Genomic DNA, 23,878 nt, shown 5'->3' on the forward strand with positions numbered 1-23,878 from the left:
GTCTTCAGCTGAATACCCTGAATACTGGAAATAAAAGCAAACGAAACAGACCAGTCCTCAGAAACCTAGCCTTAAATATCTCAGTCCTAAATGTATTAAGGTGATCTGCAACTACTATCAGCCAGAAAAAAAATCATATCCTCTTGAGAGGAACATAATATCACCCAACATGTCTGCACTGTTTTACATATATTGATTGTCCAGTATTCCCTCAAAAATGACCAGATAAGCCAAGAGACAAGACCAAACCAAAAACAAACAACAACAAAAAGAAACAAATCCATATGTGATCCACCTATTGGAATTGTTGGACATGGATTTTAAAGTAACTATGATATGTTCAAGTAAATAAATGACACAATGACAGAACTAGATTCTATAAAGAGTTGAATGTCAATTTTAAGACTAAAACAAATATAATTACCAAAATTAAGAATTCAGTACATATGTATGAAAACAGATAAGAAATAGCAAAAAAGATTTAGAAACTGGAATAATGGTTAGTGAAAAATGCAGTTCAAGTATTGAAAAGGCTATCATGCAACCACCTCCAAAGGACTTATGCCAGCATGCCATGCCTTCCCAGGAGGGCTGCTGTCAGTGTCCCTGACCCCGCAGCAGGCCACTGTTGACCCACGCCTCTGCCAGAGACTCCAAAAACACTCACAGGAGAGGATGAGGGCACATCCTGCTACTACACCATCTTTGGAAAGGTGGAGATTTCTGACAAAATGTGGTCCCCTTAAGAAGGAAATGGCAAACCACTTCAGCCTTCTTTCCTTGAGAACCCTATGAACAGTATGAAAAGGCAAAAAGATATGAGACTGACAGGTGAACTTCCTAGGTCAGTAGATGTCCAATATGCTACTGGGGAAGAGCAAAGAAACAGCTACAGAAGGAATGAAGAGGCTGAACCAAAGAGGAAATGACACCCAGTTGTGGATGTATCTGGTGGTGAATGTAAAATCCCATGCCGTAAAGTACAATATTGCATAGGACTGGAATGTTAGGTCCATGAATCAACGTAAATTGGAAGTGGTCAACCAGGCCCAGTGTCAACCACCCCAAGAGTGAAGGTGAGATATTAGCAATCAATGAACTAAAATGGATGGAAATATGCAAATTTAATTCACATGACCATTATATCTATTACTAAGATATAAGTAATAAGATCTACTATTAAGATATGTCTAAGGCAAGAATCCCTTAGACAAAATGGAGTAGCCCTCTTGTCAACAAAAAGAGCCTAAAATGTAGTACTTGGGTGCAGTCTCAAAAACAACAGAATGATCTTGGTTCATTGCCCAGGCAAACCATTCAGTGTCACAGTAATCCAAGATATGGCCCAGCCACTGAGGCCGAGAAGATGAAGTTGAACGGTTCTATGAAAACCTACAAGACCTTCTAGAACTAACACCAAAAAAAAGAAGCCCTTTTCATCACAGGGGACTGGAATGCAACAGTGGGAAGTCAAGAAATAACTGGGGTAACAAGTTTGACCTTGGAGTAAAAAACAAAGCAGGGCAAAGGCTAACAGAGTTTTGCCAAGAGAACGCACTGGTCATAGCAAACACCCTCTTCCAACAACACAAGAGAAGACTACACATGGACATAACCAGATAATCAATACTGAAATCAGATTGATCATACTCTTTGCAGCCAAAGATGGAGAAGCTCTATACAGTCAGGAAAAAACAAGACCAGGAGCTGACTGTGGCTCAGATCATGAACTCTTTATTGCCAAACTCAGACTTAAATTGAAGAAAGTAAAACCACTAGGCCATTCAGGTATGACCTACAACAAACCCCTTATGATTAGACAGTGGAAGTGAGAAATGGATTCAAGGGATTAGATCTATAGACAGAGTGCCTGAAGAACTATGGGTGGAGGTTCATAACATTGTACAAGAGACAGTGATCAAAATCATCCCCAAGAAAAAAAGAACTGCAAAAAGGCAACATGGTTGTCTGAGGAAGCCTTACAAATAGCTGAGGAAAAGAAGAGAAGTGAAAAGCAAAGGAGAAAAGGAAAGAAATATCCAATTGAATGCAGAATTCCAAAGAACAGCAAGAAGAGATAAGAAAGCCTTCCAAAGTGAAAAATGTAAAGAGAAAAAAAAAAAAAAAAAAAAACAGAATGGGAAAGACTAGAGATCTCTTCAAAAAATTAGGGATACCAAGGAAACATTTCATGCAAAGATGGGCACAATAAAGGACAGAAACAGCAAGGACCTAACAGAAGCAGAAGATACTAAGAAGAGGTGGCAAGAATACACAGAACTATACAAAAAAGGTCTTAATGACCCAGAAGACCATGATGGTGTGATCACTCACCTAGCATCAGACATCCTGGAGTGCAAAGTCAAGTGGGCCCCAGGAAGCATCACTATAAACAAAGCTAGTGGAGGTGATGGAATTCCAGTTGAGTTCTTTCAAATCCTAAAAGATGATGCTGTTTAAGTCCTGTACTCAATATGCTAGCATTTTTGGAAAACTCAGCAGTAGCCACAGAACTGGAAAAGGCCAGGTTTCCTTTCAATCTTAAAGAAAGGTAATGCCAAAAAATGTTCAAACCACAGCACAATTGCACTCATTTCACATGCTAGCAAGGTAAGGCTCAAAATCCTACAAGTTAGGCTTCAGCAGTACTTGAACAAAGAATTTCCAGATGCACAAGCTGAGTTTAGAAAAGGCAGAGGAACCAGAGACCAAATTGCCAACATCTAGTGGATCATAGAAAAAAGTAAGAGAATTCCAGAAAAACATCTACTGCTGCTGAATTGACTATGCTAAAGCCTTTGATGTGTGGCTCACAAAAAACTGTGGAAAATTCTTCAAGAACTGGGAATACCAGACTACATTACCTGCCTCTTGACAAATCTGTATGCAGCTCAAGAAGCAACAGTTAGAACCCAACATGGAACAATGGACTGGTTCCAAATTGGGAAAGGAGCACATCAAGGCTGTGTATTGTCATTCTGCCTATATAACTTCTAGGCAGAGTTCATCATGTGAAATGCTGGGCTGGAGGAAGCACAAGCTGGAATCAAGATCGTCGGGAGAAATATCAATGACCTCAGATATGCAGATCACACCACCCTTATGGGAGACAGTGAAGAGGAACTAAAGAGCCTCTTGATGAAAGTGAAAAATGAGAGTGAAAAAGTTGGGTTAAAACTCAACATTCAAAAAACTAACAACATGGCATCCGGTTTCATCACTTCGTGGCAAATAGATGGGGAAACAATGGCAAGAGTGAGAGACTTTATTTTCTTGGGCTCCCAAATCACTGCAGATGGTGATTGCAGCCATGAAATTAAAAGGTGCTTGTTCCCTGGAAGAAAAGCTATGACCAGCCTAGACAGCATATTAAAAAGTAGAGACATTACTTTGCCAACAAAGGTCCATATTGTCAAGCTATGGTTTTTCCAGTAGTCATGTACAGATGTGAAAGTTGGACCATAAAGACCGAGGGTCGAAGAATTGATGTTTTCGAACTATAGTGCTGGAGAAAACTCTTGAGAGTCCTTTGGACTGCAAGGCAATCTAACCAATCAATAATAAAGGAAATCAATCTTCAATATTCATTGGAAGGACTGATGCTGAGGCTGAAGCTCCAATACTTTGGCCACCTGATATTAAGAGCAAACTCATTGGAAAAGACCCTAATGCTGGGAAAGATTGAAGAGAGGAGAAGGAAATAACAGAGAATAAGACGGTTGCATGGCATCACTCTGAGCAAACTCCAGGAGATAGTGAAGGACAGGAAGTGAAATGCTGCAGTCCTTGGCGTCACAGAGAGTCAGACACAAGTTTGCAACTGAAGAACAACAAAATTGAAAAATAATATTGATACTTAGACTAGGAAAGTAGGTGATGAGTTTTAGATATAACACAGTAACAGCTACCACATATATAAAAACGTAAATAAGAAAATCACCACCAGGTATTTTATGAACAAGACAAACATTATGTTGGAAAGCAGTTATGGGAAGTAACTGGCTGGAGCCGTTGTAACAGAGCAATTATTTCTATGCAACAAACCAGATATCAAGCTACTTGACTAAGGTTTTCTTAAGTATAATTTATTGACTTTGTGGTTACAGTAAGCAAAAATAAATCCAGAAAAAAAGTCCTGTCATGTACTTCGTTAGTATCCTTTCCTTTGAAGTATATAGAAATCAAATCCAAGAAATGACAAGGTGACTAGCAATTCAAGCAGCTGATATAAAATCTTTCTTCTAAAGATAGCTTTCAAATAGCTCTCCACATATGTCCCTGTCATTTCTATGTTTCATGATTCCCAAGAGATTTAAGTGCCCTGATTAAGACTGGATGACAGTGGTGATCAAATCCATGGTTGAGCTTTTGCCTCCATCAGGCTATTCTCCATACACAGCCTCCAGGACCACGGCAGTGTGAGGTCTGTGGAGGCAGCTACAGCAGGGTTTTCTCAGGCCCTGAGCCAGAGTAGGACTGTGGAGATGGTATGGACAGTTCAGTTTTCATTTCCCCTTAAGTCCTTATCTGAGTAGTTTCTGAAAATTTAGCTCCGCCCTACAAACCTGTGTTTATCTGACAGGGTCTCAGGGTGGCCTGCAGATTCTTCTTGCCAAAGGTGCTGGCATAAGCAATGGCTCTGTGGTGATATGTGGACCAGGCAACCCCTGTTGCTGGTCTCTGCCACATGGCCACTGTCCTAGATACTGAGGCTCACGCCTGGCTTCCTCATCAGTGTCCTGGGCACCCAGGACCATGATGAGCCTCTATGTTGTAAGCCAGGGGTGATGTCAGGTCCTTCTCGAATGCAGCTACAAAGTAGGAGTTGCTGACACCTGGCAATGGAGTGGGGTCTCCTTGGAAAAAGTGACCTAAGGACATCCTCAAGAAGTGGGAGGATGAAAGAAAGATTCCTGCCAAAAGAAGGCAGGAATCCTCCACAGCACCACACACACAACTTCTCTCTACTTTCCCATCTCTAGACCTGGGGAAGCATGCCTCCATCCCCCGTCACATTTACGGACCTGGATTCCCAAGTAGGTCCTTCCCCTAGGAGCCTCACTATGTTAAAAATCAGTTCCTCACACGATCTTTTTGGGAAACAACCATTCGGGCTTCCCAGATGGTGCTAGTGGTAGAGTATCCGCCTGCTAATACAGGAGACATAGGAGACACAGGTTCGATCTCTGGGTCAGGAAGATCCCCTGGAGAAGGGCATGGCAACCCACTCCAGTATTCTTGCCTGGAGAACCCCATAGACAGAGGAGCCTGGCAGGCTACAGGCTGTAGGGTCGCAAAGAGCTGGACACGACTGAAGCAACTTGGCATGCACCAAGCTCACTGGGGAAAGGTGTGAGCTGCTAGGTGAGGAGGCACTCATCTTACAGAAAGTGCCCCAAGCTTGTTCTCCCCTCCACTGTGAAAGCAAAAGCGATGTCAGCAAATGAGTTCTCTTCAGAGAGGCTGCTCTGTACTTCATCTTAGAAAATCTAGGCTAATTGAACAGAATCCGCTTCGATAGAAATGAGTTGGGGTGGGGGGAGTTTGTTTTGTTTTGTGGTTTCTGTGTTATCTCTGGGGGCAAAAAAGGAGAAGCAAGACATTGTCTCTGTCCCCCAAGGATTTCCTTCATGCCCAGTTCTGCTGTGGTATCCAGAGAAGATGATATTTCAAAGACTGGCCATTTAATTGAACCAAAGAGAAGAAAGGCTTTGAGTGCCTCATATACTGGTCCAGCTTATGGAGCATTGTGGGAGTTGGTGACAAGCCTCACAGGATACAAACACCTTTAACAAACTTAGAGCTGTCTATGTGCCAGAGGTTCAGGCCCAGGGGGAGGAAGGAGTTTTAGTGCTACATTCTCAAGATAGCTTTCAGTGAACTGTGAATATTTTCAGCTTTTAATATCATTATAAGTGTGTATGCCATATGCCATAGATTTAGAATATTACAAATGTATAAATAAACCAAATTAAATTAAGCACAGGAAAGCTCCAAAGGAGTAAACAAAACCTTCATTTCTTCTGTAACCTCATTCTTCCTAGTTTTTCTAGGGTCTTCTTTATATCTTCTGCCCCTGCACTGTATTAGTCAGAGTTCTCCAGAGAAACAGAACCAACAGAAGATATAGATATGGATATAATACAAATGGAGATTTATTACAAGGAACTGGCTCATGCAAAGATGGAGGCTGAGAAGTCCCAAGATTTGCTGTCAACAGGCTGAAGACCCAGGAAGTTGTTCAGTCACTAAGTCATGTCCAATTCTTTGCATGGACTGCAGCATTCCAGGCTTCCCTGTCCTTCACCATCTCCCAGAGTTTGCTCAAACTCATGTCCATTGAGTTGGTGATGTCATCCAACCAGCTCATCCTCTGTTGCCCCCTTCTCCTCCTTCCTTCCATCTTTCCCAGGATCAGATTAGTTCAATGAGTCAGCTCTTCACATCAGGTGGCCAAAGTACTGGAGCGTCAGCTTCAGCACCAGTCCTTCCAATGAATATTCAGGGTTGATTTCCTTAGGATTGACTGGTTTGATCTCCTCACAGTCCAAGAGACTCTCAAGAGTCTTCTCCAACACCACAGTTCAAAAGCATCAGTTCTTCAGTCTCAGCGTTCTATATGGTCCAACTTTCAAAGTCATACATAACTACTGGAAAAACCACAGCTTTGAGTATATGGACCTTTGTTCGCAAAGTGATGTCTCTGCTTTTTAATATACTGTCTAGGTTTGTCCTAGTTTTTCTTCCAAAGAGCAAGTGTCTTTTAATTTCATGGCTGAAGTCACTGTCCACAGTGATTTTGGAGCCCAAGAAAATAAAATATGCCACTGTTTCCATTTTTTCCCCATCTATTTGCCATGAAGTGATGGAACTGGATGCCATGATCTTAGTTTTTTGAATGTTTTAAGCTAGATTTTTCACTCTCCTTTCACCTTCATTCAGAGGCTCTTTAGTTCCTCTTCACTTTCTGCCATTAGAGTGGTATCATCTGAGGCTGTTGATATTTCTCCTGGCAGTCTTGATTCCAGCTTGTGATTCATTCAGCCTAGCATTTTGCATGATGGTTGATTCCAATATCCTCCTATCAATGGTTGTTCAGCAGATAGTTGTGATTTTTATATTCTCAAAGGAGAAGATGAGTGCATATTTTTCTACTCCACCATCTTTTTTGCTTGATGAAGACCCAGGAAAGCTGATAGTCTAATTCAGTCCTAGTCTGAAGACCTGAGACAAGGTGAGTCAATGAACTAAGTCTCTCAACCGAAGGGCAGAAGACAGGGTGAGACATCCCAGCTCCTCAATGAGGCAGGAAAATGTGAGCAAATTCCTTCTTTCTCTGCATTTCGTCTGTTTGGACTTTCAAGGGACTGGATATGTCCAACCACACTGGAGAGGACAGTCTACAGATTCCACCAACTCAAATGCTAATCCCATCTGGAAACTGCCTTACAGACACACCCAGAAGCAATGTTTAATCTGGGCATCTCACAGCCCTCCCGAACTGACACATAAAATTAACCATCACATGCACTAAAGTAATTCTCAAGGCACTGGCAACAGAGGAACCTAATTTATCTTCTTCTTTGTTCCAAAGTAATCTTCTGAAATTATTTGTAAGCAGAATTTTCAAAATACGTTTGAATATGTGCTCTAGACCATAAGAGGGAAAGGCTGGAATAATGCTTGTAAATAAATCTTTTATTGGTTATAGTTGAAAGATTTAAGTAGAAGGTTGAGGGAAACATTGTGATAGGCTGTATTCTTGTTCCCAAATATTTGCATCTCTTGTGCCTGGCAGTGAGTGTCCCCCTTGGGAGGAACAGGCACCTCCACTGGACTTGGTTGTTTGACTTGCTTGGATCCATGGCATGCAAACAGATCAGGCACATATCAAGTCTGAGCAGAGTCTTAAAGAACCACTGAGTGTTTCCCGTAACTTTCTTGCTTTTTCTCTGCCAACAGAAAGCATGAGCTGCTCCTTCAGTGTAGACAGTGAGACAGGAAGACTTAAAGTGGATCTGCAGCTGCCAATAGGCAACAAAAGCAAGAACTGACTGTCCTAAGTCACTGAGGTTAGGGTTTTGTGTTAACATAGCATAAGGAAGGAGTTTCAGGGCTATACCTTCAAGGTAGCTTTGAATGAACTGTGAATACTCACACGTCATTATTCATGTGTCCATGCCATGTGCTAAAAGAATCATTCTTTTGGGTTTAAATTGTTTTTAATATTTTTTTTTGTTTTTAATTTTTGTCAGCTTGATTACTATGTGTCTTGATGTGTTCCTCCTTGGGTTTATCTTGCCTGGGAGTCTCTGTGTTTCTGGACTTGATTGACTATTTTCTTTCCCATGTTTGGGACGTTTTCAGCTATTATCTCTTCAAATATTTTTCAGGTCCATTCTCTCTTTCTTCTCCTTCTGGGACCCCTATAATACAAATGTTGGTAGATTTAATGTTGTCCCAGAGGTCTCTTAGGCTGTCTTCATTTTTTTTTTTTTTCATTCTTTTTCTATATTCTGTTCTGTGGCAATGATTTCCACCATTCTGTCCTCCAGGTCATTTGTTTTTTCTTCTGCCTCAATTATCCTGCTATTGATTCCTTCTAGCATATTATTCATCTCTGTTTGCTCTTTAGTTCTTCTAGGTCATTGGCAAACATTTCTTGCATCTTCTCTATTGTTTCCTGAGATCCTGGATCATCTGCACTACCATTATTCTGAATTCTTTAGTTGTTTTTCTGGGGTTTTATGTTATGCCTGCATCTGGGACATAACTTTCTGCTTTTTCATCCTGATTAACTTTCTGTAATGTGGTATTTTTTCTAGCTGCTGTGGGATTGTGGTTCTTGCTGCTTCTGTCTGCCCTCTGATTTGTCGTTGTTTAGTCACTCAATTGTGTCTGACTCTTTGCAGCCCAACAGACCTCAGCACACCAGCTTTCTCTGTCCTTCACCATCTCCCAAAGCTTGCTCAAACTCATGTCCATCAAGTCGGTGATGCTGTCCAACCATCTTACCCTTTGTTGCCCCCTTCTCCTCCTGCCTTTCATCTTTTCCAGCATCAGGGTCTTTTCCAATGAGTCAGGTCTTTTCCAATGAGTTGGGTCTTTGCATCAGGTGGCCAAAGTATTGGAGCTTCAGCTTCAGCATCAGTCCTTTCAATGAATATTTAGGACTGATTTCCTTTACAATTGACTGGTTTGATCTCCTTGCCATCCAAAGGACTCTCAAGAGTCTTCTCCAGCACCACAGTTTGAAGGCATCAATTTTTTGGCATTCAGCCTTTTTTATTGTCCAGCTCTCACATCCATACATGACTACTAGAAAAACCATAGCTTTGACTATATGGACATTTGTAGGCAAAGTAATGTCTCTGCTCTCATGGAGGAGGCTAAGAGGCTTGTGTAAGCTTCCTGACAGGAGGGACTGGTGATGGAAAAATGGTCTTGCTTTGGTGGGCAAGGTCTTGTTCAGTAAAGCTTTAATCCAGTTATCTGCTGATGGGTGGGGTTACACTCCCTCCCTGGTAGTTGTTTGGCCTGAGGCGACCCAGCCCTGGGGTCTGCAGACTCTTTGGTAGGGCTAATGGCTACCTTCATGAGGGCTTACACCAAAGGGACCTTCAAGGACTGCTGCAGCCAGTGCCCCATCCCTGTGGTATGCCCTTGCCGAGCCACATCTCCACAGGAGACCCTCCAACACTAGTAGGTGGCTTTGGTTCAGTCTCCTGTGGGGTCACTGCTCCTTTCCTCTGGGTCTTGGTGCATGCAAGATTTTGTTGTGCCCTCCAAGGCTGGAGTCTCTGTTTCCCCCAGTCCTGTGGAAGTCCTGTAATCAAATCCCACTGGCCTTCAAGGTCAGTCCCTTTGTTAGACCCCCAGGCTGTGAAGCCTGACATGGAATTCAGAACCTTCACAATAGTGGGAGGAGTGCTTTGGCATTATTGTTCTCCAGTTTGTGGGTCATCCACCCAGTGGGTATAGGATTTGATTTTATCATGATTGCCATCACCTGGCTGTGGCTTCCTGTTTGTCTTTGGATGTGTAATATCTTTTTTTGCTGGGTTCCAGCATTCTCTTGTATATGGTTGTTCAACATCTAGTTGTGATTTTGGTGCTCTTGCAGGAGGAGATAAGTCCATATCCTTCTACTCTGCCATCTTGAACCAGAAGAAGTTAGGCTTTATTTTTTGTTTTATTATTTTGTTGTTTAGTCACTAAGTCATGTCCAACTCTTTTGCAACCCCATGGACTATAGCCTACCAGGCTCCTCTGTCCATGGGGTTTCCCAGGCAAGAATGGGTTGTCATTTCCTTCTCCAGAGAATCTTCCCAACTCTTAATATCATTTAATAAGTGAATCAATAAATTTAAGTATAAAATTGAAATTTCTCCATCTGTAGAGAAAAACTTTGCAATAACTGGTTACAAAAAAAATAATGAAAGACGTATCATTTATTATCTGAATCACAAATTATGGTATTTCAGATCTATATATCCATAAATACCCAAATATTTAGCCTTATTTAATGACTTTCTTAGAATGCTGAAGGATTCAAAACAAATTTAAATCCTCTCTTTAAAGGATTATTTTAAACTCATTTATTTTAACTACTACTTAGCCAACCCAAAATACATCAAAAATGTTTGGGTTCCTAAATCAACCAGATTTCACTTTTGTATTTTGTACACTGAACATCAAAGTTGGCATCTTTATAGGTGCTGTTTTCCCTATGTCTAAGTTAACAAACATGCCAAGGAATAGTAGAGAAAATAAAAGGAATACAAATATAACTGTATGTACACAGAAGTCTTATATTCAGCAGTTTTGGTGGTTTATTAAAAGATTGTTTCATATTCTTTTATCATTGTCTCTTAGGATAGTTTGACACCATTCAAAAGATTGTTGTGAATTGTCAATAGAGTCAGTGGCTGTCTTATCAAGCATGTGTTTCAGAAGATATAGATAATCAGCAGAAGAAGGAGCACCAAATAATTAATTACTTTTTATGCCATCAGAAAGCACAGATGACACATTTAAACTATTTGACATTCATGGATTTCCAGGCCTTGGTGTACCCTACAAACTTCCACTTCTGTTTAAGAAGACTGTTACCATTCCTAAGTTGAAAGCTAACATGGATCCCTCAAAGCATCTACTTCTATTTGTCTATGTATGTTCATCTTTTCAAATGCATTCTTGTCATATTATGGGTCTATAAAACATTTAACATCTAAAACATCTTGCTTTTGACCTGTAGGAAAAATAGTATAACATTAAAAAAAAAATTGAGGCCAATATTGCAAAGGTAAATTATAAATAGTTGAACCCATATAGCCTACTTTGACTGTCTTTATCAGATACTTAATGTCAAAACTGACTTTTGGTCTGAACATGTATCTTCTGCCTTAATTCCTTAGCTCATCTCGTGAGTGAGCACATTTAGATGTGCACTGACACACTCCAAAGTAACCCCACAATCTATATGCAGCATGCTAGGGTATTCACAGCTCAAGCCTGCTGGAAGATGTAATAAATTGTAATAAATGTATAAATAAAAATAGTATGCTAAAGGTACCAAAGAAATGCTTATGGCTCACAGGATAGGATCAGATATAGAGAAATATGTTTAGTACAAGCTTCTGTTTTGTATTTAAAGTCAGTGCAATTTTTAGAACAACAAAAAAGGTAATCAAGTAAATCCTCTAGATATAATCATTTGACAGTTTTTTCATAAAAAAAAAGCGTATCATAGATGTTTAAGTATAGTCATTTACCTTTGGACTTGCCTCCTTTTCATGGAAGCAAGTTCCATGAAACTTGCTTTCCAAATTTCCCAAACTACCTCCCAAATTTCATTTTTCATGTTCAGACATGACTGTGAAAAAAACCCTGTTGCCTCAGTAACAAATGAACATACCTTTCATGCATGTAGTCAACTCCCAGCAACAGCTGGATAAACCATTCTATTATCTGACTCTCTGGAAAGGTTTTTCCAGCTTCTTTATATTCTTGAATTTTACAGTCCAGATCTCGACCCTGAAACAAAACAGTGTGTGTGTGTATATACATATATTTATGTTTCCATTAAGGGCTTCCCTGGTGGCTCAGAGGTTAAAGCATCTGCCTCCAATGCTGGAGACCTGGGTTTGATTCCTGGGTCGGGAAGATCCCCTGGAGAAGGAAATGGCAACCCACTCCAATATTCTTGCCTGGAGAATCCCATGGACAGAGGAGCCTGGCGGGCTACAGTCCATGGAGTCGCAAAGAGTCGGACACAGCTGAGTGACTTCACTTTCACTTTCAGTTATTAATACTATCACTGCAAGACCTCTCAACTTGGCCAAAAGCTGCCAGCCTCTGGAGCCCTCTTCTTAACTAGGCATCCCCTTTGGTCAAAAAAGACTTCAACAAATGTTAACGTATTTCTAACAGCTCGAAGTCACATTCCTAGGATGACCATAGTCCCCCATAATGTGCCTGTTTGAGAAAACTCAAGGCTGCCAAAAAAAATTGTTCCAGCCACACCTCAAGATGGAGCCCCTGTTCCCTACTCACTGGGGAGGTCAGGAGCCCAACTTCAATAAGTGCCAGCTAGCAAAATCAAATGGTTCGGAGGAACCAACTGCCTTCCCACTTTCTGAGTCATATTTCAGCTCCCTGAATGCTTGGGCCCCTGCCTGCATTCCCTCCTCTGCCTCCACTCCATTGTTGTTCAGTCACTACGGCATGTCCAACTCTTTGTGACCCTATGGACTGCACCACACCAGACTTCCCTGTCCTTCACTATCTCCCAGAGTTTGCTCAAATTCATGCCCATTGAGTAGGTGATGCCATCCAACCATCTCATCTTTTGCCACCCTCTTCTCTGGCCCTCAATCTTAGGGTAAGCATTAGGGTCTTTTCCAGTGAGTCAGCTCTTTCCATCAGGTCGCCAAAGTACTGGAGCTTCAGCTTCAGCATCAGTCCTTCCAATGAATATTTAGGGTTGTCTGGTTTGATCTCCCTGCAGTCCAAGGGACTCTCAAGAGTCTCCTCTAGCACCACAGTTGAAAAGCATCAGTTCTTCAGCGCTCAGCCTTCTTTATGGTCCAACTTTCAAATTCATATATGACTACTGGAAAACCACAGCTTTGACTATAGGGACCTTTGTCAGCACTGTGTCCATTTTATGTGGACTTTATCCATTCCATTACTCTCCCTTTAAATTGCCTACTCACTTCGTGCACAGCACAGTAGAGCTCAGTTCTTTCTACTCCCATCAGTGTTTACTGAAGAAACTCTGTATTTAGCACTTTGTCTCACGCCAGAACAAAATTCTTCTAAAGGGTATTAGCTTTTATTATATTACCTAAATATTACCTAAAAATTGTTTTTATTATGTTACATTACATATTAATATGTACCCACATAAAACTAGGAATAATTTCCTTATGCTTAGAATTTTACATAACTATAAACCCCCCAGAAAAACATCTATTTCTGTTTTATTGACTATGCCAAAGCCATTGACTGTGTGGATCACAATAAACTGTGGAAAATTCTTAAACAGATGGAAATACCAGACCATCTGACCTGTCTCTTGAGAAACCTATATGCAGGTCAGGAAGCAACAGTTAGAACTGGACATGGAACAACAGACTGGTTCCAAATAGGAAAAGGAGTACGTCAGGGCTGTGTATTGTCACCCTGCTTATTTAACTTATATGCAGAGTACATCATGAGAAACACTGGGCTGGAAGAAGCACAAGCTGGAATCAAGATTGCTGGGAGAAATATCAATAACCTCAGATATGCAGATGACACCACCCTTATGGCAGAAAGGGAAGAGGAACTAAAAAACCTCTTGTTGAAAGTGAAGGAGGAGAGTGGAAAAGTTGGCTTAAAGCTCAATATTCAGAAAACGAAGATCATGGCATCTGGTCCCATCACTTCATGGGAAGTAGATGGGGAAACAGTGGAAACAGTGTCAGACTTTATTTTTGGGGGCTCCAAAATCACTGCAGATGGTGATTGCAGCCATGAAATTAAAAGATGCTTACTCCTTGGAATAAAAGTTATGACCAACCTAGAGAGCATATTAAAAAGCAGAGACATTACTTTCCCAACAAAGGTCCATCTAGTCAAAGCTATAATAATAATATAATTGACACTTCAAAGTGAAATGTCAAAAGAAGGGTGTACACAAACACTCTTCTCAGGTAGACACATAAGAATAACAAATGTACTAGTTTTTAGCATTAAGCAAAGGACATATTCTACTGACAAGAGGACAGAATGCCAAAAAATTAAATTAATTGGAGAGCTGGGTCTTATTCTCCTTAAGTTATTCCCCACCCTGAAGTTTTCATTCTGCATGTTTATCTGTAAGAAAAGCTATTTGTCTTGTATTTACTTTGTTCTTTAATAAACACTCTGTAGATTTTCTTAGGATTTAATTAAGGTGGTCAAACCACTCACAAATTAAGACACAAGGAATTTCATACAAAAAGAAAGAAACCATTTTTTGTGAAGTAGTCTGATTTTAATTGAGCAATATGAAAAGCATTTATTTCTTTTGTTAAGCCATCATTGAAGTAAAAATCAAATGTTTTGGATGAAATGTCACAGTTTGGTTTCACAAGTTCTTATTACAGTATCTGTAGGCCCGTTCTGTTTCCTTGACTTTGTATTTGAGAAATATTTAACAATGACTTTTATTGCTAAAGCCACTCTAATGAGAAGGTTCAAGGAGACTTTAACTTGAGCCAATATTAATGTTGTTCTAAGTCTATGCCACAGACAGAAAATGTTTTCCTTCACTAACGTCATCCCCTTGAAAGTTTCAATAAAAGCCCTGATGTTAAATTCTAAGATTTCAAATATCTGTAACCCAAAATGTGCCATTTGATGGATTAATGGTCTTGCCTCCTTCCACCATCCAAGTTAACCAACATGAGACTGAAATGCCAAAACCTTGAAGAAATGAAGAGCAACTCAAATACAGTGTCTGAACTCCATCTTTGATTGCCATTAAAAAGTTTTAAATCTTAAAAGGATTTCATTTTAAAAGTTAATCTGTTTTTTTAAGTCATCAATAGAAGCACTTCTATCCGGTTTAAAGGAGGGAGGAGAGCCTTCTCAGAGCCGGAATACAATGCAACTGCAATGTTCAGAGCATACACAAAGGGCAAAATAATCTCAGAATTTCAGGGGTAGAAGCAGTTTGAAAAATTGTTCTGCCCTACTTCTTCATTTTAAAATGAAAGAGCTGCCCCTGATTAATTTTCTGGGCTGACATCTTAAGATTCAGCTCCCTCATACTCTACATCACTCCCTCACACTCTACATCTCCTTTAAATAATGTTCTGACACATCCTTCCGGGAGGCCTCAAAATTTTGCATGTGTCAGACACATCCAAGTAGAGTGTTTAAAATGTATATTCCTGGGCTGTATCAACAGAGGCTCTGATTTGGTAAATTAGGAGAGAACCAAAGAATTGTGTATTTTTAACAAGCATCCTAAGTGACTTTGGGACAGGTTATAGACCACACTTTAAGAAAAGGCTGTTAGATAATAACACAGATGGGCCAAATATCTCACCTACTAATGTGAACATTTTGTCCAATAGTTTGAAAATTTTCAAAGGCAAAAGATGTATTTGAGAAAGTCAATGTTGAATAAGTTTTTAAAATCATATGCTTTTAAATCTGTAAATGGAGTTCATAAAAAGTGGGGAAGATGTCAAATCACGTTATGTTCTTAAACGCAAAATAAGGAGACCCAGTTTCTAAATGGTTACTAAAGAATACCTTGTAGTATCATGCTGCTTATGTCTGATAATATAACTGAGCACTCTTGGGTTTAGTTGCCAATTTTCTTCCAAATGCTTTTAGTGTACGTTTCTTCCTGCTGAGGTAAATGTACATGAATTGGAATAAAATGATACAACTTACTTTTTCTTAAGAAGTGACATAAAATAATGCTTTTATCTATAAATGTGATGCCAAAGTCCACATACTTTCTACTTTCAAACCCTATATAGTCTCCTATTGATAGAAAATATAATAATTAATTAAATCATCATTACATTAAGACATATCTGTGTATTCAAATTGATACACATGTATTTCTGTGTGTATGCATATGCATGAATTATATAAATAGAGGTAGATAAAGACACAAAACATAAGTGAGAATAAGCCAAGGGAAGGAGCAGCTTTCATGTGCAACATGATAACCTGGTGAGCCTGTGCACTGTGAGATGACTGCCACAGTCAAGTTGATTGACACATCCAATATCTCAGATGGCTCCTGTGTGCATGCATCTGTGTGTGTGTGTGTGTGTGTATGCACATGCATGTGTATTGAGAGCACTTAAGATCTATTCTCTTGACAAATTTCAGGTGTACACTGCAGTATTGCAAAGTGTTATTTTCATATTTTGCATAATGCACAAAGACAGGCTTGATTACTGTGGCTGTGTTAAAATCTATCTTTAGTTTAGAGCCACCATCTGAAACATGTTTGGTTAGCACTGCTGATATGAACAATAAAACAATCCAACTATATTAGTTCACGTCCAGGTAGAAAGAGATAATTTCATGTTTGGGAAGATAGGAACCATGAACTAGTTGGTTGACTCCATTAAATATTAAGGGAGGAACAGGAGTAAGCCAAGTAAGAAAAAAAAAAGAGCACTTTCCCTGTTCCCCTGTGACCCTGGTCCTGCTCTGGATGAGATCCAACATTCCAGACATGAGATTGCCAGAAAATCACTCCACCTCTCCAGAGTCCCATTTCCTCATCTACAAAATATAACTAAGAAATAAGAACAAAATTCTAGCAATCAGAATCCAACAATACATTAAAAAGATCATACACCATGACCAAGTGGGCTTTATCCCAGGCACGCAAGGATTCTTCAATATCCGCAAATCAATTAATGTAATTCACCACATAACAAATTGAAAAATAAAAGCCATATGATTATCTCAATAGATGCAGAGAAAGCCTTTGACAAAATTCAACATCGATTTATGATAAAAAGTCTCCAGAAAGCAGGAATAGAAGGAACATACTTCAACATAATAAAAGCTATATATGACAAACCCACAGCAAACATTATCCTCAACGGTGAAAAATTGAAAGCATTTCCCCTAAAGTCAGGAACAAGACAAGGGTGCCCACCCTCACCATTACTATTCAACATAGTTTTGGAAGTTTTGGCCACAGCAATCAGAGCAGAAAAAGAAATAAAAGGAATCCAAGTTGGAAAAGAAGAAGTAAAACTCTCACTGTTTGCAGATGACATGATCCTCTACATAGAAAACCCTAAAGATTCCACCAGAAAATTACTAGAGCTAATTGATGAATATAGTAAAGTTGCAGGATATAAAATTAACACACAGAAATCCCTTGCATTCCTATACACTAATAATGAGAAAATAGAGAAATTAAGGAACAATTCCATTCACCATTGCAACAAAAAGAATAAAATACTTAGGAATATATCTACCTAAAGAAACTAAAGACCTATATATAGAAAACTACAAAACACTGGTGAAATAAATCAAAGAGGACACTAATAGATGGAGAAATATACCATGTTCATGGATCAGAAGAATCAATATAGTGAAAATGAGTATACTACCCAAAGCAATCTACAGATTCAATGCAATCCCTATCAAGCTACCAATGGTAGTTTTCACAGAGCTAGAACAAATAATTTCAAATTTTGTATGGAAATACAAAAAACCTCGAATAGCCAAAGCAATCTTGAGAAAGAATGGAACTGGAGGAATCAACTTGCCTGACTTCAGGCTCTACTACAAAGCCACAGTCATCAGGACAGTATGGTACTGGCACAAAGACAGAAATATAGATCAAAGGAACAAAATAGAAAGCCCAGAGATAAACCCACGCACCTATGGACACCTTATCTTTGACAAAGGAGGCAAGAATATACAATGGATTAAAGACAATCTCTTTAACGAGTGGTGCTGGTAAAGCTGGTCAACCACTTGTAAAAGAATGAAACTGGAACACTTTCTAACACCATACACAAAAATAAACTCAAAATGGATTAAAGATCTAAACATAAGACCAGAAACTATAAACCTCTTAGAGGAGAACATAGGCAAAACATTCTCTGACATAAATCACAGCAGGATCCTCTATGACCCACCTCCCAGAATATTGGAAATAAAAGGAAAAATAAACAAATGGGACCTAATCAAAATTAAAAGCTTCTGCACAACAAAGGAAACTATAAGCAAGGTGAAAAGACAGCCTTCAGAATGAGAGAAAATAATAGCAAATGAAGCAACTGACAAACAACTAATCTCAAAAATATACAAGCAACTCCTGCAGCTCAATTCCAGAAAAATAAATGACCCAATCAAAAAATGGGCCAAAGAACTAAATAGACATTTCTCCAAAGAAGACATACAGATGGTTAACAAACACATGAAAAGATGCTCAACATCACTCATTATCAGAGAAATGCTAATCAAAACCACAATAAGGTACCATTTCACGCCAGTCAGAATGGCTGCAATCCAAAAGTCTACAAGCAATAAATACTGGAGAGGGTGTGGAGAAAAGGGAACCCTCTTACACTGTTGGTGGGAATGCAAACTGGTATAGCCACTATGGAGAATGGTGTGGAGATGCCTTAAAAAACTGGAAATAGAACTGCCATATAACCCAGCAATCCCGCTGCTGGGCATACACACCAAGGAAACCAGAATTGAAAGAGACACGTGTACCCCAATGTTTATCGGAGCACTGTTTATAATAGCCAGGACATGGAAGCAACCTAGATGTCCATCAGCAGATGAATGGATAAGAAAGCTGTGGTACATATACGCAAGGAGTATTACTCAGCCATTAAAAAGAATACATTTGAATCAGTTCTAATGAGGTGGATGAAACTGGAGCCGATTATACAGAGTGAAGTAAGCCAGAAAGAAAAACACCAATACAGTATACTAACGCATATATATGGAATTTAGAAAGATGGTAATGATAACCCTGTATGCAAGACAGCAAAAGAGACACAGATGTATAGAACAGTCTTATGGACTCTGTGGGAGAGGGAGAGGGTGGGATGATTTAGGAGAGTGGCATTGAAACATGTATAATATATAAGAAATGAATCGCCAGTCCAGGTTCGATGCAGGATACAGGATGCTTGGGACTGGTGCACTGGGATGACCCAGAGGGAAGGTACAGAGAGGGAGTGGGGAGGGGGGTTCAGGATGGGGAACATGTGTACACCCGTGGTGGATTCATGTTGATGTATGGCAAAACCATTAAATACTGTAAAGTAATTAGCCTCCAATTAAAATAAACAAATTTAAATTAAAAAAAAAAAAAGAATCTACTTCTCTTTGAAAAAGAATGGGGCACGGTTAGAGGACACAGGAGCCAATTTGAAGAAGCCCCACCAGCCAAAGCTGTGCCAAATTAAGAAACAAAATAATAATGATAGCATCGGGCAATAACCCATAGAATAAAATAAATATCCACGAGTCCATACTGATATGAATAATTGAATAAAGACATCAACGGAGGGGAAGGAACAATGGGATAGCTCTTTCTAACAGAAGAACCCTAATTAGTAAATGTAGAAAGAATGAGGAAAATTCATAATCACAATTAGGCAAACATAACAGTATAGCAGCTCCAGGCAACTACCACTAAAAAAAAATGCAAATATCAGGTAATGAAAGTTTGAAAAGAAATAATAGGACAGAAAGTTGCTCAGGGAACCAGAAGAACAAGACGGGGTAATTTTCATGAATAAGAGCACCCAGCTAATGGCCTGAGTAGAAAACCACACCAACCAGCAGGGCCCGCCAGATTCCCCCCTCACCAGCTCCCCCCTCCCCCATCCCCCACCCTGTTCACAGCTGAGCCTGATCTTTGCTCAGTGATCCATAAATGCTGACTCAGTTTTCATTTATGACTCTGCCTTTCTGTTTCTACACTGGCCATCCTCCCTTTTTTGCAGTTCTCTGCCCTGGCATCCCATTAGATCACCTGGAGAGCTTTCAAAAGTCCTTCTGGGTCATACCCCAGATCAATTAAATCAGACTTTCTGGATGAGGGCTTCAGCCCTCAGGAGTTTTGAAAGCTTTCCAGATGATTCCAAAGTGCAGCCAAGGTTGAGCACTACCACTATATTGATATAATTTTTATTTAGCCATGTTAATATCACAGTTGAGGAAAAAGACAAGTCCAACCTTCTCTGCTTTCTGGCAAAGTGATTTCAACATATATTACAGATAGAAGGACACAGTATTTAATCTTTTACACATCGGCACTTGACAGAAATGAGGTGGGAAGCAGCTGGAAGCAAATGGTAAAGAATTCGTCAAAAGGAAAGAAATTTCCTGAGTACTAACTTCTTTGTGGCTCACTACACGGGCTCATGATGCGACACAAAAATGAATTAGAAAAAGATCAGTCCCACATGCTGAGAGTCTAAGATGGATTATACTATGTATAATGTGCTAAGTGTCACCCAACTGAAACGCTATGAGACTCAGGGATTGAGTGAGGGGTGATTTTCAGCCAGGAGATAACAGGAGTCTTTGTAGAGGGGGTGGCATTTCACAGGACCTGGGAGAATGGGTGGGAAGTGAAAACTTGGAGCCAGGAGGAAGGATGTTGTGAAAGGGCAGAGATAAAGAAGTGTGAGACTGTGGAGAGGAGGCAGGGGACAGCAGGTAGTCCCATTTCCCGGGCTGGAAGAGAATAAAGACACCGATATTTGAAATATCCTGTCTCTTTTGTAGTTTGGGTACTATTCCTCATTGAAGATTTGGTTACATCTTGACAGGAACTTGTGAGAATCAGGTTATTTGCTTTTTACATTCATAACTGGTCTTCCCTGGTGGTTCCATGATAAAGAATCTGCCTGCAATGTAGGAGACTCAGGTTCAATCCCTAGGCCAGGAAGATCCCCTAGAAAAGGAAATGGCAACCCACTCCAGTATTCTTACCTGGGAAATTCCATGGACAGAGAAGCCTGGCAGGCTATAGTCCCTGGGGTCACAAACAGCCAAACACCATGTTGAACTAAGCAACAACACAACACTCATAACCTGATGTGAGGAGTCCAAAGCTCTGGGTGGTGAATATAAGGGGCCTCGTGAATGCATTTATATGTATTTCAGTCTTGAAAGGCCTCAGATTAAATTACAGAGGAGGAAACTTGGAGATTAAAAAACACCAGCTATTTCAATGGTGATAACATTCCCTATGAGGTGCAAGTCTGGCCATCTGCCATTTCCAATATTATTACTTTACCTCAATAAAAAGAGGATAATACCAGGCTTCTGTGAGTTAAGATGAAGTTTGGGTGTGAAGATGAGAAATATCTCGGTTAGCAAGGAGAAACAGCGACCCACACGTCGTCATCCCTCCGAGTCACAAGCTGACAGCTCAGCAGGTGGAGCCAGGAAGCCCCGCAGCTGTTCCCTGGCTGCTGGCCAAGGCCATTACCATGGCAACGCCCCGGAGTGGGAGGGGCAGCTTAGCCTGCGGAAACCACCAGTATTTAAAAAGTAACACAAATGATCCTGGATTGGATCCTGCGGGAGAAAAAAATTCCTATAGAAATGTCCTTTTTAAAGATATAATTGGGACAGATGGGCTCAATTTGAGTGTGAACTGTGGGTTAGATGGGTGTTTCCCAAATTTCAGTGTGCTTCAGGCTCACCTGGTGGGCTTGGCAAAACACAGATGGCCAGACCCGACCCCCAGAGTTTACAGATTCATTACGGCTGAGGTGGAAGCTAACAATCTGTGTTTCTCACTAAAGATTCCGAGTGATGCTGATGCTGCTGGTATGGGGTCGCACAGAATCACCGTATGACACACTGGCATTGCATCAATGTTCACTTCCTGAGTTTGATCTTTTTACTGTAGTTATGCTAAGGAAATATCCTTAGTCTTAGAAAACACTCACAGGAGGATTTAGGACAAAGGGGCAACGGGTCTGCAACCTACTGTCAAGTGGTTCAGGAAAAAAGTAGATAGATGAACAGAATAATAAAGCAAATGTGGGAAATAACAACTGGTAAACCTGGATGAAATTAAAGGACACTTACCCCTTGGAAGAGAAGTTATGACCAACCTAGACAGCATGTTAAAAAGCAGAGACATTACTTTGGCAACAAAGGTCCATCTAGTCAAAGCTATGGTTTTTCCAGTAGTCATGTATGGATGTGAGAGTTGGACTATAAAGAAAGCTGAGTGCTGAAGAATTGATACTTTTGAACTGTGGTGTTGGAGAAGAATCTTGAGAGTCCTTTAGACTGCAAGGAGATCCAACCAGTCCATCCTAAAGGAAATCAGTCCTGAATATTCATTGCAAGGGCTGATGCTGAAGCTGAAACTCCAATACTTTGGCGACCTGATGCAAAGAACTGACTCATTTAAAAAGACCCTGCTGGGAAAGATTGAAGGTGGGAGGAGAAGGGGACGAGAGGATGAGATGGTTAGATGGCATCACTGACTCGATGGACATGAGTCTGAGTAAACTCCGGGAGTTGGTGATGGACAGGGAGGCCTGGCGTGCTGCAGTCCATGGAGTCGCAAAGGGTCGGACATGACTGGGAGACTGAACTGAACTGAACTGAAATTTGGATGGAGGATATATGGGAGTTCACTGTGTTTTGTAACTTTTCTAGTAGATCCAAATTACATTTAAATTAATAACTAAAAATTAATATAAGAAATAAAGTTATAGTTTATCATCAAGATCTGTTCAATATGGTAGCCACTACCTAAACATGGTTATTTACATTTAAATTAATTTAAATTAAATAAAGTTCAACATTCAGCTCCTCAACCACACTAGCCATACTTCATCAGGTGCTAAAGAGTCATGTGTGACTAAGCAACTACCATATTGGACAGCGCAAATATTGAGTGGAGAAGGCAATGGCACCCCACTCCAATACTCTTGCCTGGAAAATCCCATGGACGGAGGAGCCTGGTAGGCTACAGTCCATGGGGTCATAAAGAGTCGGACATGACTGAGTGACTTCACTTTCACTTTTCACTTTCATGCATTGGAGAAGGAAATGGCAACCCACTCCAGTGTTCTTGCCTGGAGAATCCCAGGGACGGGGGAGCCTGGTGGGCTTCTGTCTATGGGGTCGCACAGAGTCAGACACGACTGAAGTGACTTAGCAGCAGCAGCAGCAAATATTGAGCGCTACCATCATCACACAAAGTTCCACTGAACAGTTCTCACTACAGTGGAAAATATTTTACAACTGAGAAAGTCTTTGTGGAAAATTCAGTGTGCTGAAAGCAGCAGCAGAGGTAGTAAAAGCAATAGGAGTCAGTTGTTTACCACAGAAGATAGTTTATTAACTGAATGGGGCAAAAAGAAAAAATGATTAAATTATGGCTGATGGATCACAGTGTAGCTGCATTTGTAAATCCCTGGATTTTGCATGGATCAGTGGCATAATTGCTGGAGTAGGTGTTCTTAGCCACATTCTGTACACCTCATCATTTTACTGGTTTTCTTAACAATCCGTTGGATGAAGGATATATAATCACTCAAATGTTCTGGTTATTTTTCTTTTTTTCTCCTCCTTCTCCTTCAAGCAGAGGAGGAACAAGATTTGATGGGCAAACTCCCAACAAGGCTGTGCCAGGGAGACTGTCCTGAGGGGGAATAGCTAAGACCTGGACAGTATCAAATTTTCAAATATTCTAACTTGGCTACTGGTTTCATTTTGCATGACACACCAGCTACTGTGTAAAGCAAATCAAGGCTGAGTTTCGTTGCTATCTTTACTCCTTCCGAGTTGCTTCTCCTCCCTCTTCTTTTCTGCATCTCAAATACCCAGCACTCTCTGAGCCAAGCAGGCC

At 40.3% G+C, this 23,878-nt stretch overlaps 1 protein-coding gene across 12 annotated transcripts in view; it reads right to left on the reverse strand.

Moving 5' to 3' along the window:
- Nucleotides 1-23,878, reverse strand: part of NEK11 (NIMA related kinase 11) — a 278,190-nt gene that overhangs the window by 193,155 nt on the left and 61,157 nt on the right. For 11 of the 12 annotated variants that reach the window (XM_061421687.1, XM_061421640.1, XM_061421649.1 and 8 more), the window contains one exon: nt 11,918-12,036. The exons of the other annotated variant lie outside the window; for it this stretch is intronic. In XM_061421687.1, the coding sequence (XP_061277671.1) occupies nt 11,918-12,036 (119 nt within the window). The remainder of the gene's footprint in view (nt 1-11,917; nt 12,037-23,878) is intronic. 12 annotated transcript variants of the gene reach the window in all.

The sequence above is a fragment of the Bos javanicus genome, chromosome 1, assembly GCF_032452875.1.
Source record: "Bos javanicus breed banteng chromosome 1, ARS-OSU_banteng_1.0, whole genome shotgun sequence".
NCBI lineage: Eukaryota > Metazoa > Chordata > Mammalia > Artiodactyla > Bovidae > Bos > Bos javanicus.